Source organism: Triplophysa dalaica, chromosome 21 (assembly GCF_015846415.1).
Source record: "Triplophysa dalaica isolate WHDGS20190420 chromosome 21, ASM1584641v1, whole genome shotgun sequence".
Classification (NCBI taxonomy): Eukaryota; Metazoa; Chordata; class Actinopteri; order Cypriniformes; family Nemacheilidae; genus Triplophysa; species Triplophysa dalaica.
In genome coordinates this window covers 14,580,315-14,604,046 of record NC_079562.1, presented here as the reverse complement: position 1 = coordinate 14,604,046, position 23,732 = coordinate 14,580,315, and the positions used below count along the sequence as shown (strand labels likewise).

Genomic DNA, 23,732 nt, shown 5'->3' with positions numbered 1-23,732 from the left:
GCATATAAATCACTCCGCCAAGATGGCGGAGCTTATCGGTGAATCCGATATTACAAAACAGACACCGGAAGATGGGAAATTGATTAAATATTGAAAAAATTATCGGGAAAACGATGTATCGGTCGATCTCAAAAACAGACCCAAAGGACTCATCGCTATAGAGATCACATGCATAGCACACGGTTATTGTGTATACATATTTTGCCTTCATTTTTACACTGTTAATGTTTCAAAAAGTATGTATGTATGAGAAAACTTTGTTTAATGCCATTTCTCTTCTTTACCAATCCAGGAGAACACCAAAAATCCAACACCGACTCTATTTATAGAGGGGACATAACAACAACATTCATTCTTATCATTGTCGGCATTTTGGTTGTACTCACGGGCGCCGTATAGGGGGAAAAAGTTAGGACAATTCCAAGGGCCCATGACATGGTTTAGTTGCGGTCAGTATATGCGCCAGAACTACAGTGACCACAATGTTGCCTAGTAACGTTAAATCAAAATCTGGTTTTCAAAAAGGAAAAGCGAGAAAAGAGAGAGAGGAAAGACAAAGGAAAGGGTGTCAAACTGTAACCCAGATTTTCACCAAGAAAGGTGGGTAGCCATTTAGTCACCATTTAATTGGTGCAGGGAAACGTTTAGCAAAATATTCATATTAATATACGTGCAGCCACGTAAACAAATCTGCTGTTTTCATTGTTTTGAGAGGATGACTTTAATTTATCTTGATTGAAAAGTTAATATATATTTAAGTTTGTTCGTTTTTCTTTTTTAAAATATTTCATTATAATTATTATAATATTTTTTTAAGAGAATTTTCCATTATTTTCCAAATTTTACAATACAAATACACTGAGACTGTAAAAGATAGCCTTCAGCACATTTTTTATGCTTGCTTGTGCATCAAATAGTGAAATGCATACTAGACTTGCATGCATGTACAAATCACCAGCAGTTAATATTGTGCTAGTACTAGAAATGAACTACAAGAAGCAATACAGTTGCAAGCCTTTAATTAGAGTCATGTAAAGCTAATTAGTAATTACTGTAGTTTAATTACTTTTCCCTTGAAAAAGTAAAGTAAGGGATTACTCATCTGTTTTCTGTAATTTAATAACAGTTACTTTTGATGTAATTAAACTAAATACTTTGTGAAATATATGCGTGTGCAATAGTGTAATTGAAATCAAAATTCAAAGTCGTACTTTAAAATCTGTGCTTTAATGTATAATTCTCACATTTGTAATACTTTGGTCAGTTAATAATATTATTTATTTGAATTAATTAAATAAGCCTTTTCATGTATATTCTTGAATCACTTAACTAATCAAGGTCAATGTAGGATATAGAAAGTAATTAGTAATGAGTAACTAAATACTTTTTGGACAGAGTAATTTGGACAGTAATCTAATTAAACTGTTGACTATGTAATGAGTAACTAGTAATTAATTACTTTTTCAGAGTAATTTACCCAACACTGGTTGTAATATTGAGTATATTTACTGTATTGCTGTAATTTAGTCTGTATTTTTATTTATAGTTTTTTTGGTTTGATGCCCCTCGTTAAAAACTGGCCGATCAATGAAATTGTCGCTTTTGTTCACTTGCCTGGAGCAGCTGAGGTTATAGTTAAACACGACTTTCTGAACACACATTAACGAAGAAGAAAGATCTCTCTACGCATTTAACAGATTATTACTTATATCCTGATTGATAAAGCTCCGCAAATAACATGAAAGTATTGAGGTGCCAGACAGCAGTCATTTTATAATAGCCCATATTCATTATTTTTTTTCTTACACACCACAGTGAATAATGATGTTTTTGATATTGCATGTTACTCCTATAGGCTTACATTTTTAAATTACAAATGGCCTATTGATGATTTGGTTATTGTACTTTCAATATTATATATAGGTTTTTATTTGTGCATAAATATGTCTGGTCATAATAAACAACGTTTTTTGTCATCCTTGCTGCAAGCATACAAGAGTGATAACATTGTTAAATGCTTTGGGGGGGCCCTAAAATATGTTCTTATGGAAAAGGGGGTCTCAGAGAAAAAAGGTTGGGAACCACTGACTCTAAATATACTACTTTGGTTGTTTTGCTTGATGATTCAAATAAAACTCGGAAACAATCTCAACATTTCTGTTTTTTATTCTTGACCTAGGCTGCTGCTTCGCTTCCTTGGTGCCATTTAGTGGATTCCCATGAACATGCACAGTTAAAAAGGTTAAACCACAATTGTTCAGACGCCAGATATATAGATTTTTTACTAATATGTTTAGTACACTGTAGTTCATTTATGTAAGTGAGGATGGCATACTAATGTAAACTGTGACATATTATAACAGAAATGTATCATACAGTTGACTAACAGTAAAACTGATGAAACCGTAGGACCAAATTATTCATTTTGACCTGACCATGTATTTTCTTTAATTGCTAATGCGACCTTTTTACACCACAGACTGAACAAAATGAAACGTTGTTTGGTAACGGGTTGTCCTAAATTGATATTATCTAATTGTGTACTTAAACAGCTATTCTATGTAATTCATTACATACCTTTCTATCAAAGTGACATTATCAAGAGGAATTTGTTCTGACACAGTTTTACTCTGAGTGTCATACTTTATTAACAATTTCTAAACTTGAGGGAATTAATTTAGAAATGTGTAATCTCTACATGATTTTAAGAGGTGAAAAGTTTGTTAATTTCTACCCTAAACAATGCCAAAAGAGTTAAACAAATTAACAATTTCTTGCCTTATTGTTTTAAACATGTGAAAATCATTAAACACTTGTATTCCTATTTACTACATATAAGGGTTGGACAAAAAAACACCTTGTTTTAGATCACAGTTATTTATTAGTATGGTGAAGAGCCTCCTTTTTTGACCAGAACAGCATCAATTTATCTAATGAATGACATATACAAGTTATACACTGTGGCCAGAGGGATTTTGAGCCATTTCTCTTTCAGAACAGTGGTTAGGTCACTATGTGATGTGATGCTGATGGTGGAAGACTCGCTCCTCCAAAACCCCCCGAAGTGGCTCAATAAAATTTAGATCTGGTGACTGTGCAGGCCATGGGAGAAGTTTTACTTCACTTTCATGTTCATAAAACCATTGTAATTGGCATTGGCACACGTGACCATAGGTTTGGTTATAGGAGCCTGGCCATGTATTTTGACCCTGTGGAGTTCAAAACAAACAATTTTGGTGGAAACAGAGGAGTTGAGATTTTTAATTCTGCAGTGAGTTGGGCAGCTGTGGTTTTATGTTTTTTGATTACATCCGACTTCCCTTTTTGACCGCTCTTCCTCTTGCCTCGACTGCTCTTTCTTTTCAAAATCTTAATTTGTGATAAACGTGTGTCATTTATCTACTCTTATTTGTTCTTAACACCTGTTGCACAAAAGCAGGAGATGAGCTAGAAATATCTTTTATTAATAATGTTTTGAAAATCTTAGTTTTTAATATTTGATAAAATAAGTACAGACAGCAATTACTTTTTTTATGGTTTTTAGAACATGTATTTCTATTTGTATTTCTAGGCCTTTACCTGCTCTCCACCCTAAACCTTGGTTTTTAGTCAGTTTTTTGTTATTAAGAGGTTAAGGAGAATGACGTTTTTATTGCAATGTTTTTCATTTTACTTTAAAGCTTAAAATCTACCTGTAAACATTTCTAGTGCATTGTATAATATAGAGTAAACATAAAAAATAACTCCCTTTGCCTATATATAAACAGGGTAACACAGGACTGTTTACATTTTATTACATGGTGCTATGGAATACTTGTTATTGATTGGTAGGGTCGGGCGGGACATTCCGAGATCTGTTATTCCTAGATTACAACCATTCAACTAATAACACAGGCTCATTCAGGTAGTGTCAGTCAACTTCACATTGAAAATAATTTACTGCTAGAATAAATCTGTTGAAATATGCTCATTTATAATAATATGAGATTATACTACAAATGATTCAACATATACCATGGCTATCTTGTTGAACATTGTAACTTGGAAGGTTTCTATTCGTTACAAATGAGCTAATAAAATATTTCAAATCTATATATTTAGAATCAGTTGTGACTGTAGATAATAGAGCGCACAATGAAGAACACAGGGCTTAAAAAACAGAAAACATAATCAATGGAAACAGACACTAAAGAGCTTAAAAAATAACAATGAACTCAGGCAGATGGGAACAGAAGACTAAACCGGAATTGAATATACATGTGACATCAATAATGCAAGTTGTGTAAGAATTTGGGTTGCCCACAAGGTCCAGCATATCTGTTATCCGAGCAAGGATCTGTGCTTTAGGCAGTTTAGTCTGAGGTGCGGTTGTATGTGTTTTAATAGAACTTCCTCTATTAAAGGTTGAGATGAAGCGTGCTGAACCTAACCTATCGAGTAACTCATCGACCCTGTGCATCGGGTACTGTCAAATGTGGACACCTCGTTCAGCTGGCGAAAATCGTTACAAAAACGGAGAGTGCCGTCCGGTTTCGGGACCATGACGACTGGGCTGGACCAGGGGCTACGTGATGCTTCAATTACCTGAAGATCTCTCATCCGTGTAACGTCCTCCTCAATCGCCAGTCGAAACACATCTGTTAATTGACTGACCAGGGTACTCAGTTAGGTCTTCTGGACAGAGGAGAGCTGTTCTCCCATATGAAGCACCGGTGGCGGGTTGGTTTTCCCAGGCCTCTCGGGCTACATCCAGTAGACCCCTAGGTTGTCTCCCAAACAACAGCTCAAAGGGCGTAAATCCGGTTGACGCCTGAGGAACCTCTCATACACCGAAGAGCACATAGGGAATCATGAGGTCCCAATCGCGCCCATCCTCTGCCACCACCCTCCGTTACATCCTCTTCAGGGTTTGGTTAAACCGCTCGACAAGGCCATCGGTCTGTGGGTGGTATACTGAAGTACGTAGTTGTTTTACCTTGAGGAGGTGGCAGAGGTCGGCCATCAGCCGGGACAACGAGTGGCATAATCGACGATTACTAAAATGTGTTCGTGGCCACGGGCAGACTTTGGCAGTGGCCCCACCAGGTCCATACCGATGGGAGAGAAGGGTACCTCAATGATGGGGAGAGGAATTAAAGGGGTGGGGGGCGGTCGTTTTGGAGACGTTCGCTGGCAGGTAGGACAGCCTTGGCAGAACCTTTTCACTTCGCTTCTAACCCTGGCCAATGGAATCGGTCCCGTATCCGCTGGGCTGTATTTGCCGCTCCCAAGTGTCCAGCCATGGCATGTGTGTGTGCAAGCTCCATTACGGTGGCCGTCTTGCTCCTTGGGACCACCAACAAGTGTTTTTCCTCTCCCCTTCTTAGTGCGACACAATACAACAGACCCTTTTTTACGACGAAATAGGGTGTTGGGTGGGGTCCGGGGTGTTGCTCCCTTTCGTACATAATTCGAAAGTCACATACTTTTCCCCAGCAGTGTCTTAGCCGGTCATCCTCTCTCTGTTCTCAGCCAAAGGAGCTGCCTTCCGTGACTCGCTGAAACAGATCAGAGTTTATATTTGGGCATTTTGAAATGTCCTCACCTTCATGTTCGGTCCCCGTAGCCAACAGGACGGGCCGCTGTCGTGCTGTCCTCCGCTGACGGTAGTCTCTCGATTTCTGTCGGGTCGAGTCGGGCCGAGTCGAACCTACTAACAACTGCTTAAAACCGGGCAAATCTCTTCCTAACAGGAGGGGGACCGGGAGGTCGTCCATGACGCCGACATCAACAGGCCAGGAGCCAGATTTAGCTGAGGTTGTGCTTCGGAAAGCAGGAACCTCTCGGGTGTCGCCATGAATGCAGGTTATGGGCAGGGAAAGTTTACCTCTTGGCCGAGGTCGAAGAACACTGGAGTGTACCAGTGTCACCGAACTTCCTGAGTCGAGGGTTGCGCGTACTTCCTGGCCATCAAGCTGTACTAGGCGCTCTGGGGCCCCTGAGACTGGTTCTCGATGCATAGCACAACCAGCGAGCCACGTGCGGGAAACGGGGCTTGTAGCCTCCGTGGGCATCGGCTCGTCTTGAGGGAAAGTCGATGCGGGCCTGTTCATTGTGCCGGAGGTATCCTCCGGTGGTCGCCATCCGCGGTTTCCTCTCTTTACAGGAGTTAATGCTCTCTCTCCCATCTCGCGGCTGAAAGTTGTCTCTGCTAACTCTACGGGCTCTACCAACTCCCTGATGGACGAAGGGTCCCGCATCCCAACGAGAGATCGATATCGGCGGGGTAGAGCCTGCAAGAGCCGGTCCACGACAACAATCTCTGCGACTTGAGCTCCAGAGGGCTCTCCGGTCAACAGCCATAGATGGGCGAGCCTCGAGAGGTGTGCCGCCTGTATTCGGATCGTCTGTTGTTCGTCGAATACCCAGGAGTGAAACGGCGGACAGGCCTACTCGAGCGAGAATCTCCCTCTTTAGCGTATCGTAGTCCTCGTTATGGGGAGCCTGGAGAGAAAAATAGGCCCGCTGGGCCTCGCCGGTTAAAAACGGGGCGAGCAGCCGTGTCCACTCTCGCTTATCCCAGAGTTCCCGGGTCGCCGTCACCTCAAAGGTGTGGAGATAGGCATCGATATCGTCTAGCTCCGTGAGTTTTGTTAGGTGCAGGTGAGCTGTAGCGCGGCCTTCCGGCAGAGGAGCTCTGCCCGCGGAGATTTCGCGGAGCATATCCAGCTGGTGTTCTACTCTCTCCTGGCGTTTAGCTACCTGCTCTGAAAACCCCTGCTGTCTGGATGAGAGGTCCGTAAGTTTGCGGATAATTTCCTCCATTTCGGAGACGAATCCTGGGAAGAGCAAGAGGGAGAGAGAGAGAGAGTAAATTTCCGGTAGAGAGGGACGAAGAGGATGTTATACTTCCTTGTTTTCTCGTTCACAACGCCCGCATTCTCCACCAACTGTGGCGGGTAGAGGAACGAGACAGCACAAAAACGCTTTTAACCATGCCCCGAAGGGCGCTCTTATTCACGTATTTAGGAGTCGTGATAGGTAAGTAGGGGAATTAGGTTGACGCTCCTGGTAGACGTGACTCCTTGGCTCTCTTCTACTCCGGGGTGGGTAAGATGTCTTTGGCTGCTTCCGTGAAGTCTGCCCATACTTAATCGCTCTCTGTGTTGCAGAAAAGAAACCAGTATTAGTCATAGGAGAAACCGGAAAGTAAGCTTGCTTCCGCCTTGGTTTCACCGGCTTATATCCGGGAGTGTTTAGTGGCTGCAGCTGTGGAGCGATCGGCAGACTTGATTGTCGTTGGTTCCCATGGCGACGCTGATTATGCACCGGCGGACTCGCCACATCCCCCATTGACTATAGGAGAAAATTACAATGGTAGTCAAAAGTGCCCCAGAACTGTTTGTTTTCCTACATTCTTCATAATATCTTACTTTCTGTTCAACAGAACAAAACAAATGATGAAGTAATTTTGCCTATCATGGGAGTCAATATGGGGGACGAGATCTTTTTGGTTATAAGCACTCTTCCAAATATCTTTCTGTGTTCATCAGAACAAAGACTTTTATACAGGTTTGTAACAACTCAAATATGAGTAAACGGTGACGGAATTTTCATTTTAGGTTCAAGTATCACTTTAATGGATATTTAGTCCCAATCCCTGTTATATTTTACATCCCTTTGTCTACCCTGGAGAATTCCGAATTCTGTAGTAGTTTCCACCAAACTTAATGATTGTTTTTAAAGGCCAAACTACAGCAAAGAGTCAGCACTTCTCAAAGTGACAAATAACCCTAGTCGCCTGTTCAATGTGCCTTTTGTCTAGTAGTTCCACAATTTATAGTCTGCAGCTTTGTCTGCTTAAGGACAAGTGAATTTGTAAAATACAAGTAATCTGTTTAATCTCTCGATACCGTATGAGGTCATATGGTCTGCATATTTAATACTGATTATAGAGGATTTAAAATAATGTTGGAGTCTCTTTCTAAGTTTTGGTGTCACACTGCAGGATGTCAGTTGAAACAGGAATTTCTAAGAACTAAGAATTTCTAGGCTCTTGTTATTAATACTCATTATAGTTTTCTAGGTGTGTAAAAACAGAACCACACTTGTTGGATATAATTTGCATACACGGACAGCTGAGCTCGATGGGGATATAAACAGTTTCATAGTTACACATGCCACGCATTTGAAGAGCTTTGCACGCTGTTTTATTAAAGGGTTCACTGTAAAAGGTGAAAGGGAATTAATGTTTAAGTGAGTATCGAGTATTGGTGGATGTTTATGGTTGATGATGAGAAGATCTTCATCAAGACCTCAGCAACTTAGAGAGCAGCTTCTTCAGGCCATCGATGAGCAAAATAATGTGAGTGAAAGTAATGACTACGGTGTTTTTATAGGAAGTGCTTTCAGTGGATAAACATTATCAGTGATAAATGCTACTGTAAGAATTCTCAAAGTACTTTTTCGAGCATTCTTAACTAAATTAAGACTTTGATTCCAAAATGAGATTTTTCAAAATGAGAATTTTCAAAATTCATTGTTTTTATTATGTTGTCGTTTTTTATTGTGCTTTATTGTGTAAGTTAGCTGTAGCTGTTAGTTGTTTGAGTTAGTATGGCCTGACTTAAAACAAAACAGTTGCAGTTCGATTGGTATTAATTAGAATGCACATAAAAAATCTTGATTTTTGAACATTTTTAATTGTTGTAGTAATTATTCATTAATGTTTATCTAATGTATTTGAATGATTACTATATATACAAAAATACTGCTTGGGTTTCACCACGGTGATGTAATGTTATTTTATTTGTATTACTAATCATTTATTAATTTGTCATTGCTAGTTTGTGTAGTTTGTGTGCAGTTTAGTTTCAAGACATGCTCCCTGGGGTGTTTTGTAACAGATTTGTACTGGAATGAGCACACAAGCATTTAATATTTGCATTTGTAACTATAACCACCAGCCAGAAGCTGTGAGTGTCTTCTGGTGACTGCTGCAGGTGCACATGAGAGCTTGGATTCAAATATCTCACACTCCAATGACCAATCATTGTGACTGCTTTCAGTAGGCCTATGTACTTTGGTAATGTCATTAACTTTACATGTGTGCAGATTCATAATGTGGCAGCGGTATTGGATGTAATATACTGCCTGGAAAGATACCCGATGACTAAAGAGGCTCTGATGGTAAGACACCATTGTGTATTGAGATGTTTTTTAACAAACAGGCATTTTCAAGAGTTGCATGGGTCAAGTTTCTAAATACATTCACTGAAAACATTTTGTATAAATTGAATATATCTCAACCACTACATTGCCAGCCACGGTCGAAAATTAAGCACTAAAAATACTTTTTCAGCTCTTATCTAACATCAATAGTATCGACTGAAGAAAACACAAGCATTCAAACCTATTTTTGTTTCATACCTTATAACTGTGCAAATTTTTCATTTTAGGAAACCAGGCTTGGAAAGTTAATCAATGATGTGAGAAAAAAGTGCGCGGATGAAGATGTTGTTAAACGTCTAAAAAGACTTGTACGAAGTTGGCAGGGCCTGATCGGAGTAAAAGGAGTCACAGAAAAAGAGCTCTCATGCCCTGCTGACACAGCACGTTCTATACGAGGCAAATTAGTTTCTAGATCAACTCAAACCTTTGGGAATTTTGTTAACAGTAACGTGAACCAAAGAGCAGAAAGCTGTCATAGCTCTGCTTCTGGCAAATCCACAAATCATTTCAGACGAAGCAAAATCCCCATCCGTTCAATCAACCCATATTCTTCATCCCTCATATCTACTAAACAGCCTTATGCTTCCATGAATGTGAGAACATCTCTGTCCTACCAGCCACCCCAAGACCATCAAAATGTCAGATACCTGCAGAAGTCCAAAAGTGCCCATGCCACTCAAGAGAACCTGGTGACCGGGGAACCGGCACTGTCCACCAGCTCTGTTTCTCATGTGCCTCCAGATTCTTCTGTTCAGGACCCTCACACGAAGGCAGAACAGCTGTCAGACTTCATGAACAGCAACGTACTCAAAAACACTTCAAAGAACGATAACCTGTTCTCACCCCCTGAGGTTTCTAATGGAGACAAAGAGACAACTGTGAGAACCTTTGAGAATGAAGCGATAAAGAATCACCACTGCACCTCAAACGACAAACACAATGGACATCACATAGAGGACAATAACAAACCTGCACAGCTGAATGTAAGCAATATAGCATATGACCATCATACTAAACAAGTCAAATTGATTTCATACAAAACACTTGAAGACTGTCGGAGAACAGCAGAAAGTGCAGCTCAGGGATCTGAGGAGCTCCTTGTCCAGGAGACAAATACAAGTGAGCCTTCCCAAAGTATAATGATTAAGCCTGACATGGTCTTCCAGAATATCTTGACCACAGAGAGTCAAACTTTAGGGAGGAATTTAAATGTGGCTGAGAATTTGAAGCAAGGGGATCATGCTGTCAAAGAGTGTGGAAAAGCAAATGTACCAGATTTCTGCATGACAGAGCTCCCAGGGATCCGCCGAGACCTCACGGAGAATGATCTTTATAGATTACATCATGACCAATGGCATGGAGTGAACGGATGTTATGATAAGAGAAAGAACTGGTATGACTGGACACAGTCTTTTACTCTGGATTCACACGGGAGTCCACTTAAGATCTCGCCTTATGTTTGCATAGATACAGACTGTAGGGTTTGAAAGAATTTTTTTTTACAAACATTTCTACAGAAGTAGTTTCTCTTGTTTGTCATGTGTGCGTTTCAAATTATTGTAGTAATTATAAGTGAACACCTCAGTCTGACAAACGTGCTATGTGCATGACACGTGTTGGTTTCTTTAACAAATTGTATTTCTGTATAAAATGTTTTAGGAATTATAGATTTTTTTTCAATTGGCTAAATAAAGACTTCATGTTCTTATCTATTTGTTTCTCGGCTTGTTTTTAGGAAATCAAAGTGCAGTTCTTCATTACGTCCTGCAGATGGCAGACTTAACTCAGTTTACAATGTCAAAAGAACTTAATGCTGCATTTATCCTACTTACATACAGACAAAACTTCAAATGTAGTACTTTAATTTCCTAATATATGTGTGTTTTTTAATTATTTTAAATGTGTTTAAATTTTATTATTCAAAGATATTTGTCTCCTGTTGGATGCATTTTGCACCTTTTCGTGCTCTTACTCATAATCTGTGTTATAATTGTTTTGTGAAATATTGTGGCTCGCATACAAAAGATTTAGTATATTTCGTTTATTCGTTTTAATTGTTAAAACATTAAACATCATTTCACACAATGTAGGCCTACATCATAAAACATAAAAATATTATAACTATCCAAGTTACCATTATTGTATTATACAATTATAGCAGAGCTTTGTGAACTCTAGAGGAGTAGAACAATTGTATAAAATGTGTAATAATGTGGTCGTTTCAAATACACTTGGTGTCATAAAAACATCGTAATATTTTCTTTATCTTATTGTGATTTGCCCCTTTTCACAAAAGTGCACCTCAAGACCGTCAAATTAATATACCCAGAGCTGGTGAGGGCGTGGCTTCAGAGAGTCACGTGCTCGTCTGTCTGCGCCTGCGGAGTGTCTTCAGTTCTGTGGCGCTGAAGATGGCCGAGCAGCGCGAGCCCGTACGCCAGGGAATGCGGATCGCTGTGTTGTGTCTGTGCTGGTACACCGTCAGCTCGGGCGGCAACGTGATCAACAAAATCATCCTCAACAGCTTCCCCTACCCGGTCACCGTTTCTCTCTTTCACATCCTATCCATCATCGTGTTTCTGCCGCCGCTGCTGCGAGCATGGGGGGTACCGCGAACCGAGTTCCCGGTCCCGTACTACCGCTGGTTCATTCTGCCGCTCGCTTTCGGGAAATACTTCGCCTCCGTCTCGGCCCACTTCAGCATATGGAAGGTTCCGGTGTCGTACGCGCACACGGGTGAGTAACTGGAGCCTGTTTTATTACCCGTATCAATGCGAGTCCGTGACTTTGTGTACAGGCCTTGTCGTTTACACAAAATGTACACAATTGGGTGCAAACGTAACCTGACCGGATCGAGTCGGCGCGTTTGGGTCCATTGGGTTCACATTAAAGTGCGTAAAAATATCTGTTAATATCATCAGCGTTTTCCAGACATTTCCTATAGTTTCATTTAGAAACGTAGTCAATGATTTAAGGGGTTTGTTATCAACGTTAAGTTTTGTTACTTTAGTAGCGTACAGATAACAATTGTCTGTACTTTATTGACGCAAGCTTAGACCACGTCACTTCCGTCTTGAATACAACGTTCATTAGTCAGAATTATTATTTTAGTCTTCTTCTAAGACCCCTCTATCCTAATTCTACAGAATTGTAGAGGTTTTCTAATCATTGTAAGTATAAGTCCACGTCACTTCCGCCTTCTTAATTCATACTGCCACATCATCCACCTGCGGGACAGCATTTCTCTGGGTATTATATGTCTTGCTGGGGGCTGTGTGCACATTCTTGTGCTTCGGCTCACTTTTGTTTATACAAGGCTGGTGAGGTGCATTGTTTGGTTTTTCCAAATTTAAAACCCTCGAGTTATTTGCTGCAAATATGCAAAAGCCGAACGCAAATAACTTATGAGTAATCCCATAATGAAACATTTAGGCAATGCTTTAGTCAGTCTTACTTATTAAACCAGTCTCGTCATTTCTCATTTTTAAATTGATTGATGCATTTAAGATGGAACTTTAATGGTTTTCCGCACTTTGTTTGTCATACAAGGAAAGTGAATGTGTGGTGACTGAGGCTTCTTATCTGATCAACAGAACAAACTTTGTAACATTATCCTTATTATTTCTTATTAAAGTTTATTTGGATTTGGGAACTTCCTCTTTCATATCCCAAAATTGTTTTTCATTAGCATTTGTTGTCAGGCAACAGCTCGTGCATTCGAGTGTGTCATGACATGAAGCATCATTTGGGTTCAGTAGGGAGTATATGAGACATCTGTGTGTTGATGTTTGAAACACCAGGTGCAATCACAAGACTTCACAGAAGAACATGTGGTTAAATAAAATGCCTAGATGATGACTTAATGAATTTTGTTTCATTCCTTCTTTCCCAGTGAAGGCCACCATGCCCATCTGGGTGGTTCTGCTGTCACGGATAATCATGAAAGAGAAGCAAACTACTAAGGTCTGTCCTCATCTAAACACACTTCCAAAAAAACGTAATTTGCTGTGCTTGATATTATTTATTGCTTCTTAGTCATCAAATGAAGAATATATTGTAGACTGCAAATGCCGATTTATTACAAAAAAGCATTATTATAATTCTATCTAATTCTTATGCTCAGGTTTATGTCTCTCTCATACCCATCATCGGAGGTGTCCTGTTGGCTACGGTCACTGAATTGTCCTTTGACCTCTCTGGATTGATCAGCGCACTTGCAGCCACACTCTGCTTCTCCTTACAAAACATTTTCTCCAAAAAGGTAGATGACGTAAACCTAAATGAGTTAATTTATAATTGGTTCGCTTTTATTCTTACAGCTACTGTATGACCGTATATTAGTCCTAAGGTACTGTTGTTTGCAAGGTGTGTAAGATATCTTCCTATATAGCACATTTGTGGGTTTGTTTTTTAGGTCCTGCGTGACACGAGGATCCATCACCTGCAGCTGCTGAACATGCTGGGCTTCAATGCGCTTATGTTTATGCTTCCCACATGGCTCTTAGTGGATCTCTCATCATTCCTCATGGAAGGAGATATGGTAAATAATGTCTTTTTTGTTTCATTGTTTAATTACAAGCGAAATTGTGAACATGCTTTAGGAACAGAACAGATTTTTAAATTGTAATTTTAGTCCACGAATTTAAGATTTTACAAACTCATGGAAATTTCTGTAGTTGATATAATATGAAGGGTTTGGTTTCTGGATGAGATAACTCGATAAATAAATAAAAAACATGATAAACTAATCCAAAACATTATTATTATTATTATTATTGTTTTTAAACTGTGTTATCTCATTTTGGAACCAAACTCTTCATATATCTGAAATGTTTACTTGTTCTGATATTTCATTTTGTGAAGTATTCTTGCAGTTAAACCAATGTGAATAAAGGCTATTTGTTGACATATGTAAAAAAATGGACACTTCCTGGAAAAAGTACTTACAGGAAATAGGATATGAGTAAAATAATTTGACTAAGTTTTTATTAGCTGAAAAGTGTAAGGAAATGTATTCTTCATGGATATTCTAAGCTTTGGAAACTATACGCCACTCTTATCTGTTCTGTTCTCCTTATATAGGCGGATGTTACCAACGGGACAGGAACCTTAGTGCTGCTTCTCATCAGCGGGTTCTGCAACTTTGCACAGAACATGATCGCTTTCAGCGTGCTAAATCTGGTCAGCCCGCTGAGTTACGCCGTGGCCAATGCGACAAAGAGGATCATGGTCATCACAATATCCCTGCTGATGCTCAGAAACCCCGTCAACACCTCCAACATCATCGGCATGCTGACGGCAATACTGGGCGTCTTCCTCTACAACAAGGTAATTACTGCACTGGAATGTCAATGTTTTATGTCCAATGTGTGTTTTATATAAGAACTTAAGTTCTCTAAAATCGTTGAGAACTAGTGCTACAATGTATTGTACATGTAAAACTGCAATACCATAATTTTGGACCTATCCTCTTTAGTCACATAACGCGTCTCATTTCATCGATTTGTTTTCCTCACCAGGCGAAATACGACGACAACCAGGAAGCCAAAAAGAAACTGCTGCCGGTTTCTGCGCAGGATCTGGTTTCATTCGACAAGCCCCAGTCCAACGGCACAATTCCTTTCGCGCACACTACAGACTTTCAGCACGGGCGGACCACGGTCCTCACCGACCACTTTCAGTACAGCCGACAGGCCTACACAACAAACCACAGCTCCAGCCAGTATGTTGTGTGAGTCGAGCACTTCGAAGGACTCTAAAGACTGATCTCAGACCTCCGTATTTGAGAACGGGCGGCCGCTTCTTTCATATGGACCTGGACTAGTTGAAGTTGGAAAAGGAATGTTCTCTCATCCTACTGCGTCTTTTCCCATACAGACCTGTTATTTATTTTGTTGCAGATCTTATATTGTCCATTTCCCCTTTGTGAAGGTAGTCAGTGAGAAAATGCGTGCGTTGAATTATTGTCGTGGGGAAAAAATGGCACTTGAAGGATCAAAAGAGTGATTTGCACGAGGCGCATTTTAATGCGGTTCAGAATGTAACGCATCGCCGTCATGCTACTGTAAGTGAGTGACAGATAGACAAACATCAAGACCTCTGCCATACATCATACACTGGCTCACAGCAAATACCAATGCATCAGGGTATTAGTCAATATTCCTGTCTGGGTTTGTGTCTCCTGTTTGTAAATATTTTATTTATTTTTATAGTGGGGGGTGCGTTTATTAGACCATATCATAAACTGAAAACACTTTTTGGAATGTCAGTGTCTGTGAAGAAATCCTTTGGATTTGTTGTTTTCTCCCCTCTTTTGGGTTGATGATAGAAGAGGGTCATTGTACAAGATCATGTGAATCATTACATGCATGATGATGATGATTATTATTATTTTCTTTAAGGTGAAGCAGTATGTGTGAAATGACAGTGGACATTTATATGCAATAGACATCACTAATGAATTTGTACAATATTAAAATTGTTGTCGAGCATTTACAGAACTGGTTAGAGATGAAAACACGATTCTTATATTCTCCATCAGATATTAAAAACTGTCTTCGTAAGATCGAGGATATTAAGAAGCTGCTGTTTCTCAATGTGATACTGTGAGGACAGTCCTCCAAAAAGGTGCAATATTGTTTTCAATCATGATATCTTTCAATGACTTAAATGGGGGACATGTGCATATAACACACTGTGCTCCATTTGCCGTCCCAGAGGAAATCCGCAGTCATTGAACAGACGTTTTCTGTACTGGTAGGAACATGACACAAATCTTTCACAGGTTTCTTTGTTGAACTTCACGCCAGTTTTAGTTTTTTCCTCGATTTACCAACGTTTCTTTCTTCTCTAAAGTGTCTTGCTGCTGGAAAGTATGACACAGCTCGGCAAAAGCATGCACAGTGGCGGCATTACTCGGAAAAGATAAAATGTAGAGTTTTATATTTTGTTGCGAATCCATTGCACAGTAAAGATGTGTCTTGACTGATGAGCTTCATGGAAGGATTCACTTTTTTTATTGGAATGTTCAAATGTCTCAAAGTGGTTTATTGGTATTGTGTATAATGTCAGCAGCTTGGAATGAAAGGTTGTCTATGGGTGTGGTCTTAATCATTTTTCCTGTTTTTATTGGTTCATAGCTATCACTGTTATTCTATGATGTCACTGGGGGAGTGGCTTAGCTTGAGTTCTTTTGATTGGTGCAGATTTGTCCTTTTTGAGCCAGTTAATTGTAATTTCTTTGTAAACGTAAACAAAATTGAACATCCATCTTTATTAATACGTTGTCATTTTGACAGTTCAAAGTGCAAAGTCAATATTCATAAACAGACCCGAAACCTTGAATATAACCATCGGATCAGTACCAATATTACAACGACCTTCATATTCAGATAATCATGCAGTACTGTAGTATTTGATGTTCATTGACTTGTTTTGATCAGCTTCAGAATCTTTAAGCTCTTAGACCTTCATATGGGTTTCATGTGTGTCTCTATATTATGACAGTCATGTTGAGTCTCATTTAGTTGTTTTTCTATGTTATATTTGATTTTAAGATGCCTTGGTACGGTTAATGTTACATTTTATCTTGTCAACCTTAAGGTTATAAGATGAATTATTTTTAAATGTGAAAATAAAGATGAATTGATAAGACGTGCTTTAAACCTCTCCTAATGATATTTGGCCATATGCAGAAGGGTCTGGCTGCAGACCAGATGCACTCTCAGGCCAAACGCACTGTCAGACACGTGTGTGAATTAAATGCACCTACAGGCCAATTATAAGTATATTTATTAAATATTCAATTTATTTATGTATTTATTCTCATACAAGATTAAGTCGAAGTAAAAGTGTTATTATGAATTATTTGACAAATATAATCGAAAACGTTCTTTAACATTATCAGACGAATGTTGTAAGTATATTGATTTCATTCATACAGTATTAGAAAGATGTAAAGTATCGTTTTAATATATAAGATAATGTTTTCGAAACCTAACTTAATCCTTATAATCAATGGTAGATATATCGCATCTATGATACTTGGTTAACGATACATGTTCTTCATACAGTAAATTATTGAAGAACTAACGTTATCTAAATTAATTTTGTAGCGTTGCTTGAAAACTCACAGGAAAGTTTGTAGGTGACCTGCACTTTATAGTTATTTTTTAGACAATGTGTTTCCAAAATTATTTAATATGACGTTGAAATCTATCAAATATAGTGATGTAACGATTCACTCAGCTCACGATGCGATTTATTCAAGATGAACAACTTCCCTAGTATTATTTCTAAAATGCTTCACGTTTCTTTATATAATAAATTATGTTTTATTTCAAACAACAAAACTAACCTGCAATATTAAAACAAATTAATATTAGAAAAAATATTTTTATATAAACAAACTATATATATAAACTATAATATATATATATATATATATAGTATGTCTATATAATAAAACTTTATCATTAAACCATTGATTAACAAGCACCTGTTTATTGTAGAATGAGACATTTATGTATATATGTGAGTTTGTTTATATTTTTAGGGTGGAAGAATACGTGTACAAGAAAAGGTTTTATTTAGTTATGTATTTTCATTATTAGTGCAGATGCTCATTAATGTATTTCAGCTATAATTATAATAAATACCTGGCCTTGAACTGAACCACCAGTATTCACGGTACTCTTAAAAAGCAGTAACCTTCACATTTTATTAATAGAATCGTCTCGGTTACATATGTAACCTCGGTTCCCTGATGGAGGGAACGAGACGTTGTGTTGAGAGACGACTGGGGTTTGATCTTGAGAACCTATCATCTCCGAGAGGAATTTCTAAACGCCAATAGGATTGGCGAATGGCCCGCCCACGCCAGTCTCCGCCCCGTACATACGGGTATAAAAGGAAGATGGCGGCGGTCATTCACTTACCTTTGTGCTGAGGAACCTGAGAGAGTGTCTCTCGTCACTGCAGCGGGTCGGCGCAGTGGTGTGGCATGAAGACACAACGTCTCGTTCCCTCCATCAGGGAACCGAGGTTACATATGTAACCGAGACGTTCCCCTTCAGTCGGTCTCTCGACGTTGTGTTGAGAGACGACTGGGGAAGAATCTACACACGCCACGGCACTACGCCGCATTACGACCTCTAGCGGGGCGACAGTGACTGGCCCTGCGAGTCAAGACTGAGCGCTACCGCGAGATGTAATCCTCCAGTGGATTCAGTATCAGACATACGAAGAAGCTTCTACTGACGGTCATCACGGAAGGTGGCGTTACCCCTGTAACGAGGTCCCTTCCGGGCTGCACTGGGAAAAACACTATTCTTCTCTTGAAGAGTGTGTTGCGGAGCCCACATCCAGCCACGAGGGGAGGTACATGTGGAGGTATAAGGCATGGTCTACCCATAGGGAGAGCGCATGTCGGAAGTGTCAACCCGATTCCGGGGACAGTAAACCCGGTGGAGAGCCACCGGTGGGGAGGTCACCAATTCGCCAGAGGGGAATACGTGAAATCTTCATACGGGACAACCTATAAGGGAGTCACTACGTATGGGGCACTAGTCCAAGTATAGGGGTTCGCCTAAATAGGGGTAACTCTACCAGTACTGGACCTGGTTCCAACAGATCGCTCCGCCCGATCTATTACCAATGCTGTGCTTAGTGATGGATGGAATGCCTATGCTTCACCCTAATGGGGGAATTGCAGGGAGGCAGTTAGCGCACGTTACTCACCTGAAGAGGGGAGAAGGCGCTTTCGCAGGCGTACGTCCGGGCCAGATGCCGAGCCCCTATCCCAGCAGGACACGGGCTGACACCTGTTCCACTCGGAGGTCGTAGAACCTCACGAAGGTACTGGACGTAGCCCAACCCGCAGCTCTACAGATGTCTGCCAGGGTGGCACCCTGGGCCAACGCCCACGAGGAGGCCATACTCCGAGTGGAGTGTGCTCTCACTGCAAGCGGGCATGGTTGGCCCGTGGACTGGTAAGCCAAGGAAATGGCATCCACAATCCAGTGTGCCAGCCGCTGTTTGGAGACAGCTCTCCCCTGATGCTGTCTTCCAAAACAAACAAAGAGCTGCTCAGAACTCCTAAAGTTCTGTGTGCGGTCAATGTAGAGGCGCAGAGCGCGTACAGGACACAACACATGAGAGGTCGGGTCTTCCTCCCCGGAGGGGAGCGCCTGCAAGGTCACCACCTGATCCCGGAAGGGAGTGGTGGGGACCTTGGGCACGTAACCTGGTCTGGGTCTCAGGACAACGTGAGAGTTACCAGTTCCAAATTCTAGGCATCCCGGGGACACGGAAAGGCCCTGTAGGTCCCCAACCCTCTTGATGGATACGAGCGCCGTCAGGAGTGCTGTCTTCATCGTAAGATGAGGAAGAGAGGCATCTCCGAGGGGCTCAAACGGGGCCATAGCCAGGCCCTGTAGGACCACATTAAGATCCCAAGAGGGTACAGAGCGCGGTCGAGGTGGATTCACCCTCCTCGCACCCTTAAGGAACCTGATGATCAGGTCGTGCCGACCAAGAGACTTACCCTCCACGAGATCGTGATGAGCGGCAATAGCGGCTACATACACTTTCAAGGTGGATGGGGAGAGGTTACTCTCTAGTCTCTGCTGTAAGAAGGCCAGCACTGACCCGATCGGGCAATTCCGCGGGTTCTCTCCAAGGGAGGAACACCAAGACGAGAAGAGACGCCACTTATAGGCGTACAAACGCCGCGTGGTGGGGGCTCTAGCCTGCATGACCGTCTCTTGGACTGCCAGAGGCAAGCCACTTAAACTCTCCTCGTCCCGTCCAGGGACCAGGCATGGAGATTCCAGAGGCCCGGATTGGGGTGCCAAACCGTGCCCTTCCCCTGCGAAAGAAGGTCCTTCGAGAGGGGAATCGGCCAGGGGGGAGCTATCATCAGAGATATGAGGTCTGGGAACCAAGGCTGGTTGGGCCAGTACGGCGCAACTAACAGGACTTGGTGCTCCTCTACCCTGACCTTGCACAGAGTCTGTGCAAGGAGGCTCACTGGGGGGAAGGCGTACTTCCTCTTGTCTCGCGGCCAGCTGTGCGCTAAGGCGTCCGTGCCGAGGGAGCCCTCGGTCAGGGAGAACCAAAGCGGGCAATGGGTGGAGTCCGGGGAGGCAAACAGGTCTACCTGTGCCCGCCCGAACCGCTCCCATAAGAGCTGGACTACGCTGGGATGGAGTCGCCATTCTCCACGGGGAGTCCTCTGACGAGAGAGCGCATCGGCTGTCTGATTCAGGTTCCCCGGGATGTACGTGGCTCGCAGGGATTTGGTCACCTGCTGACTCCATTGGAGGAGGCGTCGGGCTAGTTGCGACATCTGCCGTGAGCGTATGCCGCCCTGATGGTTGATGTACGCCACGGCAGACGTGCTGTCCGACCGGACTAGCACGTGTCTGTCTTGCACTAGGGGCCGTAGCCTCCTCAGTGCTAGATGAACTGCCAGCAACTCTAGGCAATTTATGTGCCATCGCAGTCGGGGGCCCGTCCACCGCCCTGCTACTGCGTGCCCGTTGCACACTGCCCCCCATCCCTGCAGGGAAGCGTCTGTCGTAACTACGACGCGCCTCGAAACCTGTCCGAGCGGAACCCCCGCTCGCAAGAAGGACAACTTTGCCCAAGGGATGAGGGTACAACGGCACCGGGGCGTGATCGTAATCCGCCTGGTGCCGCGGTGCCACGCCGTCCTCGGAACCCGACTCTGAAGCCAGTGCTGTAGCGGTCGCATGTGCATCAACCCGAGCGGGATTACCCCGGCTGAGGATGCCATGTGCCCCAGGAGCCTCTGAAATAGTTTCAGTGGGACCGCTGTGGCCTGCCTGACCTGTGTCAGGCAGCGAAGCACCGACTGTGCACGCTCGGTAGTGAGCTGCGCCGACATGCGGACAGAGTCTAGTTCCACCCCGAGATATGAGATGCTCTGCGCTGGGGAGAGCTTGCTCTTCTCTCGGTTGACCTGGAGGCCCAAACGGTCTAGGTGCTCGAGCACAAGATCCCTTTGCGTACTCAACACATCTCGCGAGTGTGCCAAAATAAGCCAGTCGTCGAGATAGTTGAGTATACGCACGCCCTGTTCCCTGAGGGGAGCTAGGGCGGCCTCGGCGAGTTTCGAAAAAACCCGCGGAGACAGGGCCAGACCGAAGGGCAGGACCCTGTACTGATACGCCTTCCCCTCGAACGCGAACCGTAGAAACGGTCGGTGTCGAGGAAGAATGGAGACGTGAAAGTACGCGTCCTTCAGGTCGATTGCCACGAACCAATCTTGGTGTCGAACTGACTCCAAGATGCGCTTCTGAGTCAGCATCCGGAACGGTAGCTTGTGCAGGTACCTGTTCAGGATGCGTAGATCCAGAATAGGGCGCAGCCCTCCTCCTTTTTTGGGGACGATGAAGTACGGGCTGTAGAACCCAGAGGACATCTCGGTTATGGGGACGGGCTCGATCGCACGTTTCGCCAGCAGGGCGGCGACCTCTCTCCGAAGCACGGGGGCATTCTCTCCTCGTACTGAGGAGAACAGAATGCCCCGGAATTTCGGGGGGCGCTTGGCGAACTGGATCGCATAACCGAGACGGATCGTTCGATCCAACCACCGTGAAGGGCTGGTATGCGTCTGCCACGCAGCCAAGAACCTTGCCAACGGTGTTAGAGGAATGATCTCCTTCACCGTCCCTGGAAGAGGTGGTTCGGTGGGTGGCAGAGCGGTCACCTCGCACCGGGACGGATCCCTGGGAGGTTGACGGCTCTGCGGACTTACCTGTCTGATGGCGCTGGCCGACGCAACGTCGCGTGGAGGTTGAAGTCGTCCGCGCCGTCCACCCTCGCCACTGCGCGCCGAAGGGTGCTGTGGGAGAGAAAAACCCAGGGAGAACAACTCTCTTAACGAGGAAGTGGGCGCCGGGCCCTGAAAAGGGCCCGGACTTTGTGGAGACGCGACAGGCAGCGCCTCGTACCGACTCGGCGATGGTATGGCCGACGTCGGGCCCGATGTTTCCCCTGGGTTCATCCCGTCAGGGCCGCTGGGAGTCCTTTGCGGGTCGCTGGCGGGGTTTCGCTCTCCTCCGCGTGGGTCTGCGTCTCGGGTGGGCCGTCCTAGGGGAGGGCACCGGAACCGGAGGGGCCACAGCAGAGGGGCGGGGCTGTTGGGAAGCAGGCTGCGCTCGGGAACGTGACGACCGATGGGTGGTCATGCCGCGGCGGGGCAAAATCTGTTGAATCGCCTCCGTCTGCTTCTGTACCGCGGAGAACTGCTGTGCCACGTTCTCCACGGTGTCACCGAACAGCCCTGCTTGCGAGATGGGGGCATCCAGAAGGCGGGCCTTCTGTGCCTCACCCATCTGCGCAAGGTTCAACCACAGATGCCTCTCTTGGGCCACCATAGAGGACATCGACCGACCTAATGCGCCTGCCGTGGCCTTCGTCGCTCGCAGCGCGAGGTCGGTGGCAGCACGCAACTCACTCATGCGAGTGGGGTCGGGCTTCCCTTCATCCAAATCCTTCAGGACTTTAGCCTGAAAGACCTGGAGAATCGCCATGGCGTGGAGGGCGGAGGCGGCCTGTCCAGCGGCGTTATAAGCCTTCGACACCAGGGTCGAAGAGAGCTTACACGCCCTAGACGGGAGTCTAGGTCGACCCCTCCAGGTGGCAGCCGTCTGCGGGCAGAGGTGCACCGCTACAGCACGCTCCACCTGGGGGATGTCGACGTAGCCTCGGGCCGCCCCGCCATCCAGGGAAGTCACAGCCGCCGAGCCCACGAGTGTAGAACGCGCCGAGAAAGGTGCATTCCACGACCTCGTGAGCTCCTCATGCACTTCCGGGAAGAACGGCACCGGGGTGGTTCGCGGTTTTTGGCCGCGACCCGTACCCAGGTACCATTCATCAAGCCGCGAGCGTTTCGGGGAGGGCGGGTTAACGCACTGCAACCCGATGCTCACGGCTGCCCGGGCAAGCATGGCCGACATCTCCGGGTCGGTCCCATCACGAGCTCTACCGCCCGTGGACAGGAGCTCGGAGAGATCGTCCCCGTCTGATGCCAGTAGGCAGCTGTCCGATGCCGCGACAGAGATTTCGTCATCATCCCTCTTGCGAGTCTGCCCGCTATGGAACGGTCTACCGCCGTCCATCGGGGACGCACCAGGTGAGCGAACTGGGGTATGGGCGGTTCGCCGAGCCGGAGCTGGCGAAGCGACATCCATAGCAGTCCCCATATCACCCCCGCTGCTCGTCGAGGCGGTCGACTTCGCCGAAGCGGCAGCCGAACTCGCCTGAGAAGCGAGCGGGTTGGCGGCAACAGTTCCGAAAAACGTCGCCAGCCGTGACCGCAACACCTTGATAGACATGTCCTCGCAGATAGGACATGTCGTATCACTGAAACCTGCTTCAGCATGCTTGACGCCCAAACATGTGACGCAGGTTTCATGGCCGTCTGACTCGGGAATGAGTCTGCCGCACCCAAGGACACAGCTGCGAGACATGCTCAGCAGCTGGGAAATTTGCTC

At 44.0% G+C, this 23,732-nt stretch overlaps 2 protein-coding genes across 2 annotated transcripts; both read left to right on the top strand.

Moving 5' to 3' along the window:
• The first annotated feature begins 8,183 nt into the window (after positions 1–8,183).
• On the top strand, positions 8,184–10,918 carry LOC130410536 (mediator of RNA polymerase II transcription subunit 26-like). The gene is made up of 3 exons (XM_056735244.1): positions 8,184–8,344; positions 9,094–9,168; positions 9,438–10,918. Exons 1-3 carry the CDS (start codon positions 8,270–8,272, stop codon positions 10,695–10,697), a joined length of 1,410 nt encoding a protein of 469 aa, XP_056591222.1. The 5' UTR covers positions 8,184–8,269; the 3' UTR covers positions 10,698–10,918.
• A 678-nt stretch (positions 10,919–11,596) lies between these two features.
• Positions 11,597–16,863, top strand: slc35e1 (solute carrier family 35 member E1). The gene is made up of 6 exons (XM_056735618.1): positions 11,597–11,946; positions 13,103–13,173; positions 13,334–13,471; positions 13,625–13,750; positions 14,293–14,538; positions 14,730–16,863. The coding sequence occupies exons 1-6, from the start codon at positions 11,622–11,624 to the stop codon at positions 14,943–14,945; spliced, it is 1,122 nt and encodes a 373-aa protein (XP_056591596.1). The 5' UTR covers positions 11,597–11,621; the 3' UTR covers positions 14,946–16,863.
• Positions 16,864–23,732: the final 6,869 nt, after the last annotated feature.

What these genes read in the sequence shown, in the direction of transcription:
- LOC130410536 (XM_056735244.1), top strand. Translation starts at nt 8,270, where the DNA reads ATGATGAGAAGATCTTCATCAAGACCTCAGCAACTTAGAGAGCAGCTT. An exon ending in CCATCGATGAGCAAAATAAT is followed by an intron (nt 8,345 to 9,093) that starts GTGAGTGAAAGT and finishes ACATGTGTGCAG; the next exon opens with ATTCATAATGTGGCAGCGGT. An exon ending in TGACTAAAGAGGCTCTGATG is followed by an intron (nt 9,169 to 9,437) that starts GTAAGACACCAT and finishes TTTTCATTTTAG; the next exon opens with GAAACCAGGCTTGGAAAGTT.
- slc35e1 (XM_056735618.1), top strand. Translation starts at nt 11,622, where the DNA reads ATGGCCGAGCAGCGCGAGCCCGTACGCCAGGGAATGCGGATCGCTGTG. An exon ending in TCCTCATGGAAGGAGATATG is followed by an intron (nt 13,751 to 14,292) that starts GTAAATAATGTC and finishes CTCCTTATATAG; the next exon opens with GCGGATGTTACCAACGGGAC. An exon ending in GCGTCTTCCTCTACAACAAG is followed by an intron (nt 14,539 to 14,729) that starts GTAATTACTGCA and finishes TTTCCTCACCAG; the next exon opens with GCGAAATACGACGACAACCA.